Here is a 13,633-nt window from a genome sequence, read left to right as displayed (position 1 = left end):
TGACTGCAGCGCTGGGTGCAGGGTAGGTGAGGACCCCCTGACTGCAGCGCTGGGTGCGGACTCTGCGGGGACCCCTGTGACTGCAGCGCTGGGTGCAGAGTAGGTGAGGACCCCCTGACTGCAGCGCTGGGTGTGAGGACAGTGTGAGGACCCCCTGACTGCAGCACTGGGTGTGAGGACAGTGTGAGGACCCCCTGACTGCAGCACTGGGTGCAGAGTAGGTGAGGACCCCCTGACTGCAGCACTGGGTGCAGAGTAGGTGAGGACCCCCTGACTGCAGCACTGGGTGCAGAGTAGGTGAGCACCCCCTGACTGCAGCGCTGGGTAGAGTAGGTGAGGACCCCCTGACTGCAGCGCTGGGTGCAGAGTCTGTGAGGACCCCCTGACTGCAGCGCTGGGTGTGAGGACAGTGTGAGGACCCCCTGACTGCAGCGCTGGGTGTGAGGACAGTGTGAGGACCCCCTGACTGCAGCGCTGGGTGCAAGGACAGTGTGATACCCACCGTTAGAGTTTATTCTAAAGACATCCCCAGAAGTGATCTGGAACAGCTCTTCAAGCTCATTGGGATCAATCTGGGTGGCTGTCAAAAGGAAAGAAGAGAAGTATTACAGAGGTCTAGAAGTAAGGGGGGAATACAAGGGGTCTCATATCAAAAATGGGGGATACAGGGCGTCTCATACCAGGGGGGAACCCTGCTGTCGTCATGTGATCAGGTTAAGGTCACTTTACGGGAGTGTATGTTCTACTAGTGAGGACTGTGCAGGGTGTTAGTCCCAGTATGTGAGCTCAGCACCATGGAGAGCTCCCTGGACTCCTGTGTATAGTCTGCAGCTCTGGTGCTTTTGCTGTCCTGCATTGTGGGAGATGTGAAGATACCTATGCCTGGCTGGCTTGTCTTCTAAGCTTCCTGCTGGATCAGTTTTGGCTGCAATGCATTGTGGGAGACATGAAACACCACTTGTGCTGCACCAAGAGTTTCTCTGCAGATACAATCTCTGCTGTAAGGTATTGTGGGAGATGTGAACTTCCATTTACCAGTCATACTGCCGTAACAGCTTTCCTGCCGCTTCAGTCTCTGCTGCCATGTAATGTGGGATATATATATGTATATATATATATATATATATATATATATATATATATATATATATATTATATATACACACACACCTTTCATACACTTGTCATGTTGCATTAGGAGTTTAGCTGTTGCTTCAGTCTCTGCTGCCATGTATTATGGGAGGAGTAAAGATTTATACACCAGTTGTATTATTGTATTAGGTACCTAATCCCCAGCTCCTCACAGTGCGGTATACAGGGACTGTACCTAATCCCCAGCTCCTCACAGTGCGGTATACAGGGACTGTACCTAATCCCCAGCTCCTCACAGTGCGGTATCTAGGGTCTGTACCTAATCCCCAGCTCCTCACAGTGCGGTATACAGGGACTGTACCTAATCCCCAGCTCCTCACAGTGCGGTATCTAGGGTCTGTACCTAATCCCCAGCTCCTCACAGTGCGGTATACAGGGACTGTACCTCATCCCCCCCCCCCCCCCACAGTGCGGTATACAGGGACTGTACCTAATCCCCAGCTCCTCACAGTGCGGTATACAGGGACTGTACCTAATCCCCAGCTCCGCACAGTGCGGTATACAGGGACTGTACCTAATCCCCAGCTCCTCACAGTGCGGTATACAGGGACTGTACCTTATCCCCAGCTCCTCACAGTGCGGTATACAGGGACTGTACCTAATCCCCCCCCCCCCCACAGTGCGGTATACAGGGACTGTACCTAATCCCCAGCTCCTCACAGTGCGGTATACAGGGACTGTACCTCATCCCCCCCCCCACAGTGCGGTATACAGGGACTGTACCTCATCCCCCCCCCCCCCACAGTGCGGTATACAGGGACTGTACCTCATCCCCCCCCCACAGTGCGGTATACAGGGACTGTACCTAATTCCCCCCCCCCACAGTGCGGTATACAGGGACTGTACCTAATCCCCAGCTCCTCACAGTGCGGTATACAGGGACTGTACCTAATCCCCAGCTCCTCACAGTGCGGTATACAGGGTCTGTACCTAATCCCCAGCTCCTCACAGTGCGGTATACAGGGACTGTACATAATCCCCAGCTCCTCACAGTGCGGTATACAGGGACTGTACCTAATCCCCCCCCCCACAGTGCGGTATACAGGGACTGTACCTTATCCCCAGCTCCTCACAGTGCGGTATACAGGGACTGTACCTAATCCCCCCCCCCCCCCCCCACAGTGCGGTATACAGGGACTGTACCTAATCCCCAGCTCCTCACAGTGCGGTATACAGGGACTGTACCTCATCCCCCCCCCCCACAGTGCGGTATACAGGGACTGTACCTCATCCCCCCCCACAGTGCGGTATACAGGGACTGTACCTCATCCCCCCCCCCACAGTGCGGTATACAGGGACTGTACCTAATTCCCCCCCCCCACAGTGCGGTATACAGGGACTGTACCTAATCCCCAGCTCCTCACAGTGCGGTATACAGGGACTGTACCTAATCCCCAGCTCCTCACAGTGCGGTATACAGGGTCTGTACCTAATCCCCAGCTCCTCACAGTGCGGTATACAGGGACTGTACATAATCCCCAGCTCCTCACAGTGCGGTATACAGGGACTGTACCTAATCCCCCCCCCCACAGTGCGGTATACAGGGACTGTACCTAATCCCCCCCCCACAGTGCGGTATACAGGGACTGTACCTAATCCCCAGCTCCTCACAGTGCGGTATACAGGGACTGTACCTAATCCCCAGCTCCTCACAGTGCGGTATACAGGGACTGTACCTAATCCCCAGCTTCTCACAGTGCGGTATACAGGGACTGTACCTCATCCCCCCCCCCCCACAGTGCGGTATACAGGGACTGTACCTCATCCCCCCCCCCCCACAGTGCGGTATACAGGGACTGTACCTCATCCCCCCACAGTGCGGTATACAGGGACTGTACCTCATCCCCCCCCCCCACAGTGCGGTATACAGGGACTGTACCTCATCCTCCCCCCCACAGTGCGGTATACAGGGACTGTACCTAATCCCCCCCCCCCCCCACAGTCTCTGCTGCCATGTATTATGGGAGGAGTAAAGATTTATACACCAGTTGTATTATTGTATTAGGTACCTAATCCCCAGCTCCTCACAGTGCGGTATACAGGGACTGTACCTAATCCCCAGCTCCTCACAGTGCGGTATACAGGGACTGTACCTAATCCCCAGCTCCGCACAGTGCGGTATACAGGGACTGTACCTAATCCCCAGCTCCTCACAGTGCGGTATACAGGGACTGTACCTAATCCCCAGCTCCTCACAGTGCGGTATACAGGGACTGTACCTAATCCCCCCCCCCCCACAGTGCGGTATACAGGGACTGTACCTAATCCCCAGCTCCTCACAGTGCGGTATACAGGGACTGTACCTCATCCCCCCCCCACAGTGCGGTATACAGGGACTGTACCTCATCCCCCCCCCCCCCCATAGTGCGGTATACAGGGACTGTACCTCATCCCCCCCCACAGTGCGGTATACAGGGACTGTACCTAATCGCCCCCCCCCCCCACAGTGCGGTATACAGGGACTGTACCTAATCCCCAGCTCCTCACAGTGCGGTATACAGGGACTGTACCTCATCCCCCCCCCCCCCCCACAGTGCGGTATACAGGGACTGTACCTCATCCCCCCCCCCCCCCCCCCCACAGTGCGGTATACAGGGACTGTACCTCATCCCCCCACAGTGCGGTATACAGGGACTGTACCTCATCCTCCCCCCCCACAGTGCGGTATACAGGGACTGTACCTCATCCTCCCCCCCACAGTGCGGTATACAGGGACTGTACCTAATCCCCCCCCCCACAGTCTCTGCTGCCATGTATTATGGGAGGAGTAAAGATTTATACACCAGTTGTATTATTGTATTAGGTACCTAATCCCCAGCTCCTCACAGTGCGGTATACAGGGACTGTACCTAATCCCCAGCTCCGCACAGTGCGGTATACAGGGACTGTACCTAATCCCCAGCTCCGCACAGTGCGGTATACAGGGACTGTACCTAATCCCCAGCTCCTCACAGTGCGGTATACAGGGACTGTACCTAATCCCCAGCTCCTCACAGTGCGGTATACAGGGACTGTACCTAATCCCCAGCTCCTCACAGTGCGGTATACAGGGACTGTACCTAATCCCCAGCTCCTCACAGTGCGGTATACAGGGACTATACCTAATCCCCAGCTCCTCACAGTGCGGTATACAGGGACTGTACCTAATCCCCAGCTCCTCACAGTGCGGTATACAGGGACTGTACCTCATCCCCCCCCCCCACAATGCGGTATACAGGGACTGTACCTAATCCCCAGCTCCTCACAGTGCGGTATACAGGGACTGTACCTAATCCCCAGCTCCTCACAGTGCCGTATACAGGGACTGTACCTAATCCCCAGCTCCTCACAGTGCGGTATACAGGGACTGTACCTAATCCCCAGCTCCTCACAGTGCGGTATACAGGGACTGTACCTCATCCCCCCCCCCACAGTGCGGTATACAGGGACTGTACCTCATCCCCCCCCCCCCACAGTGCGGTATACAGGGACTGTACCTCATCCCCCCCCCCCCCCCCACAGTGCGGTATACAGGGACTGTACCTCATCCCCCCCCCCCCCACAGTGCGGTATACAGGGACTGTACCTCATCCCCCCCCCCCCACAGTGCGGTATACAGGGACTGTACCTCATCCCCCCACAGTGCGGTATACAGGGACTGTACCTCATCCCCCCCCCCCCACAGTGCGGTATACAGGGACTGTACCTCATCCTCCCCCCCCCCCACAGTGCGGTATACAGGGACTGTACCTAATCCCCCCCCCCCCACAGTGCGGTATACAGGGACTGTACCTAATCCCCAGCTCCTCACAGTGCGGTATACAGGGACTGTACCTAATCCCCAGCTCCTCACAGTGCGGTATACAGGGACTGTACCTAATCCCCAGCTCCTCACAGTGCGGTATACAGGGACTGTACCTAATCCCCAGCTCCTCACAGTGCGGTATACAGGGTCTGTACCTCATCCCCCCTCCCTCCTCACAGTACGGTATACAGGGACTGTACCTAATCCCCAGCTCCTCACAGTGCGGTATACAGGGACTGTACCTAATCCCCAGCTCCTCACAGTGCGGTATACAGGGACTGTGCCTCACCCCCCCCCACCACCACCTCACAGTGTGGTATATGGAGACCGCACAGCGGGGCAGTATATTGGGATTACTGTCTGTGGATCTCCTCATCCAGTGCTCTTAGTAACCAGCAGGATGAGATGAGCTCAGAGAGGGGAGGTGCGGGATCTGCTGTGACCTCACAGGGTATTGTCCTCTGTTATCAGCCCCAGAGCCGCCATCATCATACAGAAACCCAGAAGACCAAGAATTACTGAATACTGATTGACCAAGGTAGTCAGGGCATGCTGGGAGTTGTAGTTTTGCAGATTTAAGAGCCATAATTTGGGGGACACAGTTATACATTTTTGGGATGCAGCTACCCTGCTGTGACTAATATGGGGGGTCCTGAGTGTGGGACCACCTCATCATGTCCATCTATACTAGTAGTGAATATCTAATAATCCAGAACCCCTCCACATGCCTGGCGCCCCCCCATATACTGCACTCCTCCAAACTCTATGGGTTAAATGCAGAGGTGCTGTTTGTGAACCCGGGGGCTGAGCGTCACGTTATAAAGGTGGTATACGGGGCGGTATTACACACAGTATATATCAGCTATTACCATAGAAGGAATAGAAGGAGAATCCCGGTCTCCTGGTGAGCCCCGCTCTGCCGCCCACCTCCCTGTGACTAGTTGGTGGCGCATCACGAGCTCCTGTAAGGGCGACTTCCCACTCACACGCAGCACGGCAGCCGCGCCAACACACTCTTTGAAAGCTTCAAGATGTATATATATATATATATAAAAAAAAAAAAAACCTTGGTAGCAATAGGTGTTCTGTGTCGCTGCCTATATGACACGGAGCTACCGGAGCCCAGCGCCATATTACAGGGTGATAGCAAATCATAGCCGCACTGTTCATCCTGAGCTGCCTGGTTCAGAAATATACTAGAGCTGCAGAAAACACTGACACAATGCAACATAACTACTGAATACTAGACTGTATCCGGGGATGGAAACAATGATCTGCTGCCAAACCACAACTCCCAGCATGCCTGGCGAGATCTCTGCAGGACGGGTTACACTAATATAGAATATACTCGTAAGACCTGAGCAGTAATCTCTCTCCTGTTGATCAGCACCAGGGACCCCCCCCCCTCCACCCCCGAGCTGTGAGGTATGAGCAGCGTGTAATGTCACCCCCCACCCTGCCGCCCCCATCCCCCGACGTCTCGCAGTGAATCAGAGTGCCTGCAGGATGGCAGCGGGGTCCAGTCACTGCCTCAGACGCTGCACGGATCAGGAATTACTGATCACTGATAGACCACGGTAGTCAGGGCATGCTGAGATTTGTAGTTCTGCAGGCTTAGAGCCATAATTTGGGGGACCCTGCTATACATTTCTGGGATGCGGCTACACTGTCCTGACTAATATGGGGGGTCCTGAGTGTGGGACCCCCTCATTATACACTAACAGTGAACATCCGATAATCCAGAACCCCTCAACGGGCCTGGTGTTCCAGACACTTCACAGATCATACCGCCCCTTTCCCCTCTACACATCATACTGCACCTCTACAGATCATACTGCCCCTAACCCCTCCACAAATCATATACCCCCCACAAATCATTCCACCTCTCAACCCTCTACAGATCATACCGCCCCTCACCCCTCTACAGATCATACCGCCAATCACCCCTCTACAGATCATACCGCCAATCACCCCTCTACAGATTATACTGGCCATATCCCCTTCACATATCATATACCCCCCCACAAATCATACCGCCCCTCACCCCTCTACAGCTCATACCCCCCACTGCTCTACAGTTCATATCGCCATCACTCCTCTACAGATCATACTGCTCCTAACCCCTCCACAAATCATATACCCCCCGCCCACAAATCATACCACCTCTCCCCCCTCTACAGATCATACCGCCCCTCATCCCTCTACAGATCATGCCCCCAAAACCCACCCATCTCTACACATCATACTGCCCCTCACCCGTCTACAAACCATATACCCGCCATATACCCTTGCCCTTAGAATAACCCTACCAGCATTACAAAGAAGTTACAGATAAAGCCATTCAGTATGGAAGGAATGGTTAGTCTCACCATGGGCAGCATCTCACACATGTTCCTGCTAAGAGCTAAGAGGAGGTCAGTAAAGCAGAATTGTAAATGCAGCTCTGGATGCGTCTACAGCACTAAATAAAAGCAATACAGCGACACAAACATCCCCTTCCCCATACTGTGCACAGACAGAACAAACAGGGTGGCCATAGTCCAAGCCTTAACAAAAAGCAGAATTGTAAATGCAGCTCTGGATGACAGTACAGTATACAACATGATATATCTATAGCGGAAAAGCACAGCTGAATCTACCAAGAGTTTAGACACGTCAACCCCCCTCCCCCCCACCCCCATAATTCAATGGTTCCCAAAGCTGAATACGGTCAAGGCAAAAGAGAGCTAACAGGGATACAGCAGAACTATGAATCCAGCTCTGGATGCGACTGAAGTTTTTTAGTGTTTTTATAACTTTTATTTTCTAGTCATCACACCGTCCTCCAGCCAAGAGGTGAAGCTTGTAGCCTCCGCCTATGGGAAGCCGCCATGACGGCCACAGATCACTGCGTCTACCATAACTCTTTATTATGAGCTGTGTGCGCCCGTTCATGCTCGGTTCTACGCGCCCGGTCCAACACCTCAGTGCGGCGGCGGCAGCGGCCCTACATATTATGGAACAGATAGAAGAAGAATAAATCTCGGCAGGAACACACCGCAGGGGGCACTAAATTTAGGCGCCATAAATCTCTGACTGCGGCTCATTTATAATACTTAGACATTGCTTCTTACAGAACCATTACTGGCCAAGTGCGGCCGCCCGATGGGCCACGCGGGAGCGAGGAGCACCAGCCCCATACTCCCCGGGTACAGGACAGATGAATGGCGCTGCTGATGAGCCATAATTATACGTCAGGGGAAACGCCTTACCTGTCGCGCCATTTATTATTTTATTCCCTGTATCTTATATAAAACACGCGGTGATGATAAAATGCACAAGAAAAACATCCTATGCCCTTCAAGGGGAACACACCAAATGTTACACTGTAAATCACACCCCAATCATTATTTATGTTGCATGATGCATCTCCCGCTTGGTCTACCAATGAGAATGGGGTGGGAGTATGCTGGAGAATAGTGGTCAAGCGGTTCAAATCACCTGGTGTCAGAAAATTATATAGATCAGTAATAAACTTCTAGTTAAAAATCTCCAGTCATCCACTAGTTATCAGCTGCTGTATGTCCTGCAGGAAGTGATGTATTCTCTCCAGTCTGACACAGTGCTCTCTGCTGCCACCTCTGTCCAGAGCAGAAGAGGCTTTCTATGGGGATTTGCTACTGCTCTGAACACCTCTGACATGGACAGAGGTGGCAGCAGAAAGTACTGTGTCAGACTGGAGAGAATACACCACTTCCTGCAGGACATACAGCAGCTGATAAGTACTGGAAGACTGCAGATTTTTAAATTGAATTTACAAATGTATATATCATTCTGATAGTGTTTCTTAAGGAAAAAAAACTTCACCGGATTTTCCCTTTAAGGGAGTACTCCTATCAGCTCATCTCTAGGAAAAGTGTGTCAGACTGAAGAAAATAAACCTACAGGACATCCATTACTTATCAGCCGCTGTAAGACTGGATATTTTTTTTAATAGAAGTAAATTACCAATGTCTGGCACCAGCTGATCTGAAAGAAAATACTTTTGGCTGAACTACCTCCTAAAAGGGATTATTCAGGATTATAAAAACACACTTTCTTTCTTGCAAAAGTAAAAAAAAAAAAAAAAGTCCTCAGGATGTGTGTGGTGTATTACAATTCAACTTCAATGAAATTGAGCTGCGATACCAGACCCAAACTGAGGACAGGAGAGGTGCAATCTGAGGGAGAAAGCAGCCTGGGGTAATCCATTTACCTGGCGTTCGGTCTTGGAGCCCACAGACTGTCATGCCGTTACGCCATCAGGGATGTTACCACTGGGCAGGGGATAGACGTGTACGTGGTGAGAGGCCAGAAGCGCCATTCATCATGTATCGGAGCAGAGGGGGCGCAGTCGTGCGCCTGCTTTAGGTAAACACTGGTTGGTCAGGTGATGCAGGAACCGCGCTGATATGACAGGGAGGAGGGTCACTTTTACAGGCAATTCCTATGTGTTAGTTTTGTGTTTCTGGAATAGCTGCGTGAAGGGAAGAAATATGGCTTCCAGTACAGTCCTGACCATCACTATCCCCGACTGCTGCAAAATAACAACTCAGAGCCAAAAGGCTGCCAGGCATGCTAGGAGTTGTTGCTTTGCAGCAGCTAGAAAGCCCCGGGTATTAAAGGGAAGGTCTCATCAGAAAATGACTGATAACTTGTAGTTTTCATTCTCACCACTGGGGCTAAAACTGAGCTGAGACTTCCTGTTGTGTCTGTGATCTGTACAGCATTGCAGCATCATGTGACACCAGTAGATAGGGGAGACAATGGCAGATCTCTGTGGAATGACCTCTGCACAGGTCTCAGAGCGCGCTCAGTAATGTCTCACATTCATCTCAAGGTGACAGAGCCTGTCTATTGTAGTCTATGTCCATGAGGCATCTATGTACATGAAGCATGTCACTAAAATGCTGTTAAGAAAAGCCCAGGCAAGATGGCCTCCCCCATAACAAATGTACAAATAGTGAAAGAAATAAGAATCACAGCCAGAAAATGGAAACAGATTAGAATAAAAGAACAAGTTTTATTATCTGACTCTAATCAGTAAGAGAAAATTTAGATGACACATTTCCTTAAAAGAGCTGAACCCCCTCCCGCCATGGGTGATAACCAATACGACCACCACTACAGCTCCTCCTAGTGGCAGTAAGGACTCCCTGGTAGTTGTGGTCTTCCCCGGTCGCTAGCCATCGGCTGTGTTCACTTATTAGGACGCTGCCGCCTTAAAAAGTGCTGCATATGAAAGCCGTTCACAGACAGCACAGAACGCCGAGCGACTTTGTTCTCCTCACCGGCTGGGGACATCCGCCGCCTTTGTCTCGGTTACAGACGTTCTTGAAGCTTTGACAAGGAATGGATTCCGGGGACAATGCTCCGCCGTCGTGTTACATCTCATTCCCGCACAACAATTAAAAAACCTGAATGTGAGACGACGGCGACAATGTAACCGGAACAGAGAGAGAGAGAGAGAGAGAGAGAGAGAGAGAGAACCCGCGGGGCGAGAGGGAGAGAGCGCCAACGCAACAAGTGACTCTGCAAAAACTTTTATTACTTATTCTTCAATCCCTTCCGGAGCTGCACTCAAAACTCTGCCGCTCCTTCTGGCAAAATGGTCTAGAGAAGGGATGGGAAACCTTCAGCCCTCCGGCTGTTACAAAACTACAATCCCCAGCATGCCTGGGCAGCCAAAGCTTTAACTGCCCAGGCATGATGGGAAATGTAGTTTTGTAACAGCTGGAGGGTCGAAGAATCAGCACAACAGAGAGTGCAGCTCTGGAGTATAATGATGCCAGATAGGCAAGTGAAGATACTGCAGATGTATACGGCGATGGTCACCTGCTTGTGCAAGCCGCCTCAACAAATAATCCTAAAATCAAAATAATCCTAAAATTATAAAAAAAATAATCTTTTTATATCCCTCATTGTTCTCAAAGCAGACCAGGTACATTGTGAAGACTCATATTCATGGGCGCCTTCTGCAATTTTGTATCCAAATGTAACATTTCCACATTTTGGCTAAAGATGTAACATTAGAAGAGACAGACAGGCCTCCTGAAAGTGAAACACACTATGAGCACAAGTTCACACTGATCGGAGAAAAAAAAACGACCAAGAGTCTCTCTGATCCCGATGTCACAGCTGATAAGGTACAGGGGGTGATCACGTAAATTATTATTCCTCTTAAAGGAGTACTCCAGCAAAAAATAAAAAATAAAAACTGAGGTCAGAAAGTTATATAGATTTTAATTTACTTCTATTTAAAAAACTCCAGTCTTCCAGTACTTATCAGCTGCTGTATACCCTGCAGAAAGTGGTATATTCTTTCCAGTCTGACACACTGCTCTCTGCTGCCACCTCTGTCCAGGTCAGGAACTGTCCAGAGCAGCAGCAAATCCCCATAGAAAACCTCTCCTGCTCTGGACAGTTCCTGACCTGGACAGAGGTGGCAGCAGAGAGCACTGTCAGACTGGAAAGAATACACCACTTCCTGCAGGCCAAACAGCTGCTGATAAGTACTGGAAGACTAGAGACTTCTGAATAGAAATTACAAATCTATATAACTTTCTGACACCAGTTGATTTGCTGCAGTGCCCTATGTCAGTAAAAAAAAAAAAATTATCAGATGTCTTGTACTTATGTCTGGGCTTGAGTACTGCAGCATAGTCTGCAATACCAAGCCCAGCCACTACCATATGTGCAGCGCTGTGTGATGGGGAGAGCCCTGATTGGTGGAGGTGCCTGGAGTAGGGCCCCCAACAGTTCTGATACATATAACTGCCTATGCTAGTGGTGTCTCCCCTGTATGTTCAGCACTCAGCATATCTATATACAGCTGTAACCCGCTGGGAAATGAACATATGTAACAGCTGGAGACCTCTGCCCCATACTCGGCTCCACACTGGGTAAATGTTCACCTCTGTGTCACCTTAGGGTTCTGTGTTCAGTGATGTGAGGAATGATGGGAGCTGTAGTCCCCCGCACTGGGACGTGATCTGACTAGAAGCTCTCCGGAGCTGCATTCTCAATAAGATGAAATGTTAATGGATTCACGGCGGCTCCCACACACAGGATATTTCTGGAATCGCAGCGACAATAACAGGAACAGAGAGACTTGTCAGAACACACCTGCACTCACGGGAGGAAGACTCAAGAGCCGGGAACATGGAGGAGAGGGGCTGTATACAGAATAAAGCCAGTAACCACGGCTGCAGAGTCTCCATTACAGCCCCCTAACACACAGCTTCTCACTACTCCGGAACTAGTCAGAATTATGAGAAAGCTGTGTCCGGCGTGCGGGAGGGGGGGCCGGGACGGCGATCAGGCGTGCAGGCGTTTAAGGGGGCCGGGGCTGTAAGCTGCGGGCGGCCGGTGGCGGCACAGGGGTTAAAGGGGCCGGGTCCCATGCAGGCAGCGGATCCGCTGCGTGTATGGGACCCATTGAGCTTCACAGTAAAGGATCCTAAAAGTGAATAGAGGGAGCTGTAATGATCCATCTCACCTGGTTTTCCCATAATTCTTAAAGGGGTCGGCCACTTTATAGCAAAATAGTTCAGTGCACAGTATTCGTAGTTGTACTCACTGTATATACTGACAGCAGCTCCCTGTGTACTCACTGTATATACTGACAGCAGCTCCCTGTGTACTCACTGTATATACTGACAGTATATACAGTGAGTACACAGGGAGCTGCTGTCAGGCAGCTCCCTGTGTACTCACTGTATATACTGACAGTATATACAGTGAGTACACAGGGAGCTGCTGTCAGGATATACAGTGAGTACACAGGGAGCTGCTGTCAGGATATACAGTGAGTACACAGGGAGCTGCTGTCAGGATATACAGTGAGTACACAGGGAGCTGCTGTCAGGATATACAGTGAGTACACAGGGAGCTGCTGTCAGGATATACAGTGAGTACACAGGGAGCTGCTGTCAGGATATACAGTGAGTACACAGGGAGCTGCTGTCAGTATATATACAGTTAGTACACAGGGGGCTGCTGTCAGTATATACAGTGAGTACCCAGGGAGCTGCTGTCAGTATATACAGTGAGTACCCAGGGAGCTGCTGACAGCTCCCTGGGTACTGCTGTCCTGCTCTGTAGTGAGTCTGTCCATAAGATGGCGGACATGGAGGAGCATGTGACCATGCCCCGCCCCAGTGTTCCCCATAGGTTTATACAGGCTCAGTTGTGGACACTGTGGGGCGGGGAAAGGTCACATGCTCCTCCATGCTCTGCCATCTTATGGACAGACTCACCACAGAGCAGGACAGCACAGCCTGGGAGTCTGATATTCACTCTATAAGGTACACAGGGAGCTGCTGTCAGTATATACAGTGAGTTCAGTTACTAATACTGTACACCGAGGAATTTTACTGTAAAGTGTCAAACCCCTTTAAAGGGGTTCTGCAGCCCTACAAGGACATGGCCACTTTCTTCCAGAGACAGCACCACTCAGTTCAGGTGTGGTTTGCAATTAAGCTCCATTCACTTCAATGGAAGTAAGTTACAAAACCTGCAGCAAAACTGGAGACAAGAGCAGTGCTGTGTCTGGCCATGTTTTTTTTAACGCTGATTAACCCCTTTAATTAACTAGTTGTGCATCAAGGTGTAATCATGACCCTATGAGTTATTACCCAGTTTTCCCAAAGTGCTGATTATTATTATTAATATATAGGA

General features: G+C 50.9%; 1 protein-coding gene across 7 annotated transcripts in view; it reads right to left on the bottom strand.

Annotated features, from left to right (window-relative positions):
* The window catches only part of TSNARE1 (t-SNARE domain containing 1), a 204,077-nt gene that overhangs the window by 144,935 nt on the left and 45,509 nt on the right, over positions 1-13,633 (bottom strand). For all 7 annotated transcript variants that reach the window (XM_069957022.1, XM_069957021.1, XM_069957023.1 and 4 more), the window contains exon 4: positions 503-580. In XM_069957022.1, coding sequence (XP_069813123.1) covers positions 503-580 — 78 coding nt within the window. The remainder of the gene's footprint in view (positions 1-502; positions 581-13,633) is intronic.

This window comes from Dendropsophus ebraccatus, chromosome 2 (assembly GCF_027789765.1).
Source record: "Dendropsophus ebraccatus isolate aDenEbr1 chromosome 2, aDenEbr1.pat, whole genome shotgun sequence".
NCBI classification, from domain to species: Eukaryota; Metazoa; Chordata; class Amphibia; order Anura; family Hylidae; genus Dendropsophus; species Dendropsophus ebraccatus.
The sequence above is the reverse complement of the archived record's forward strand: the minus strand, read 5'-3'. Positions and strand labels throughout refer to the sequence as shown.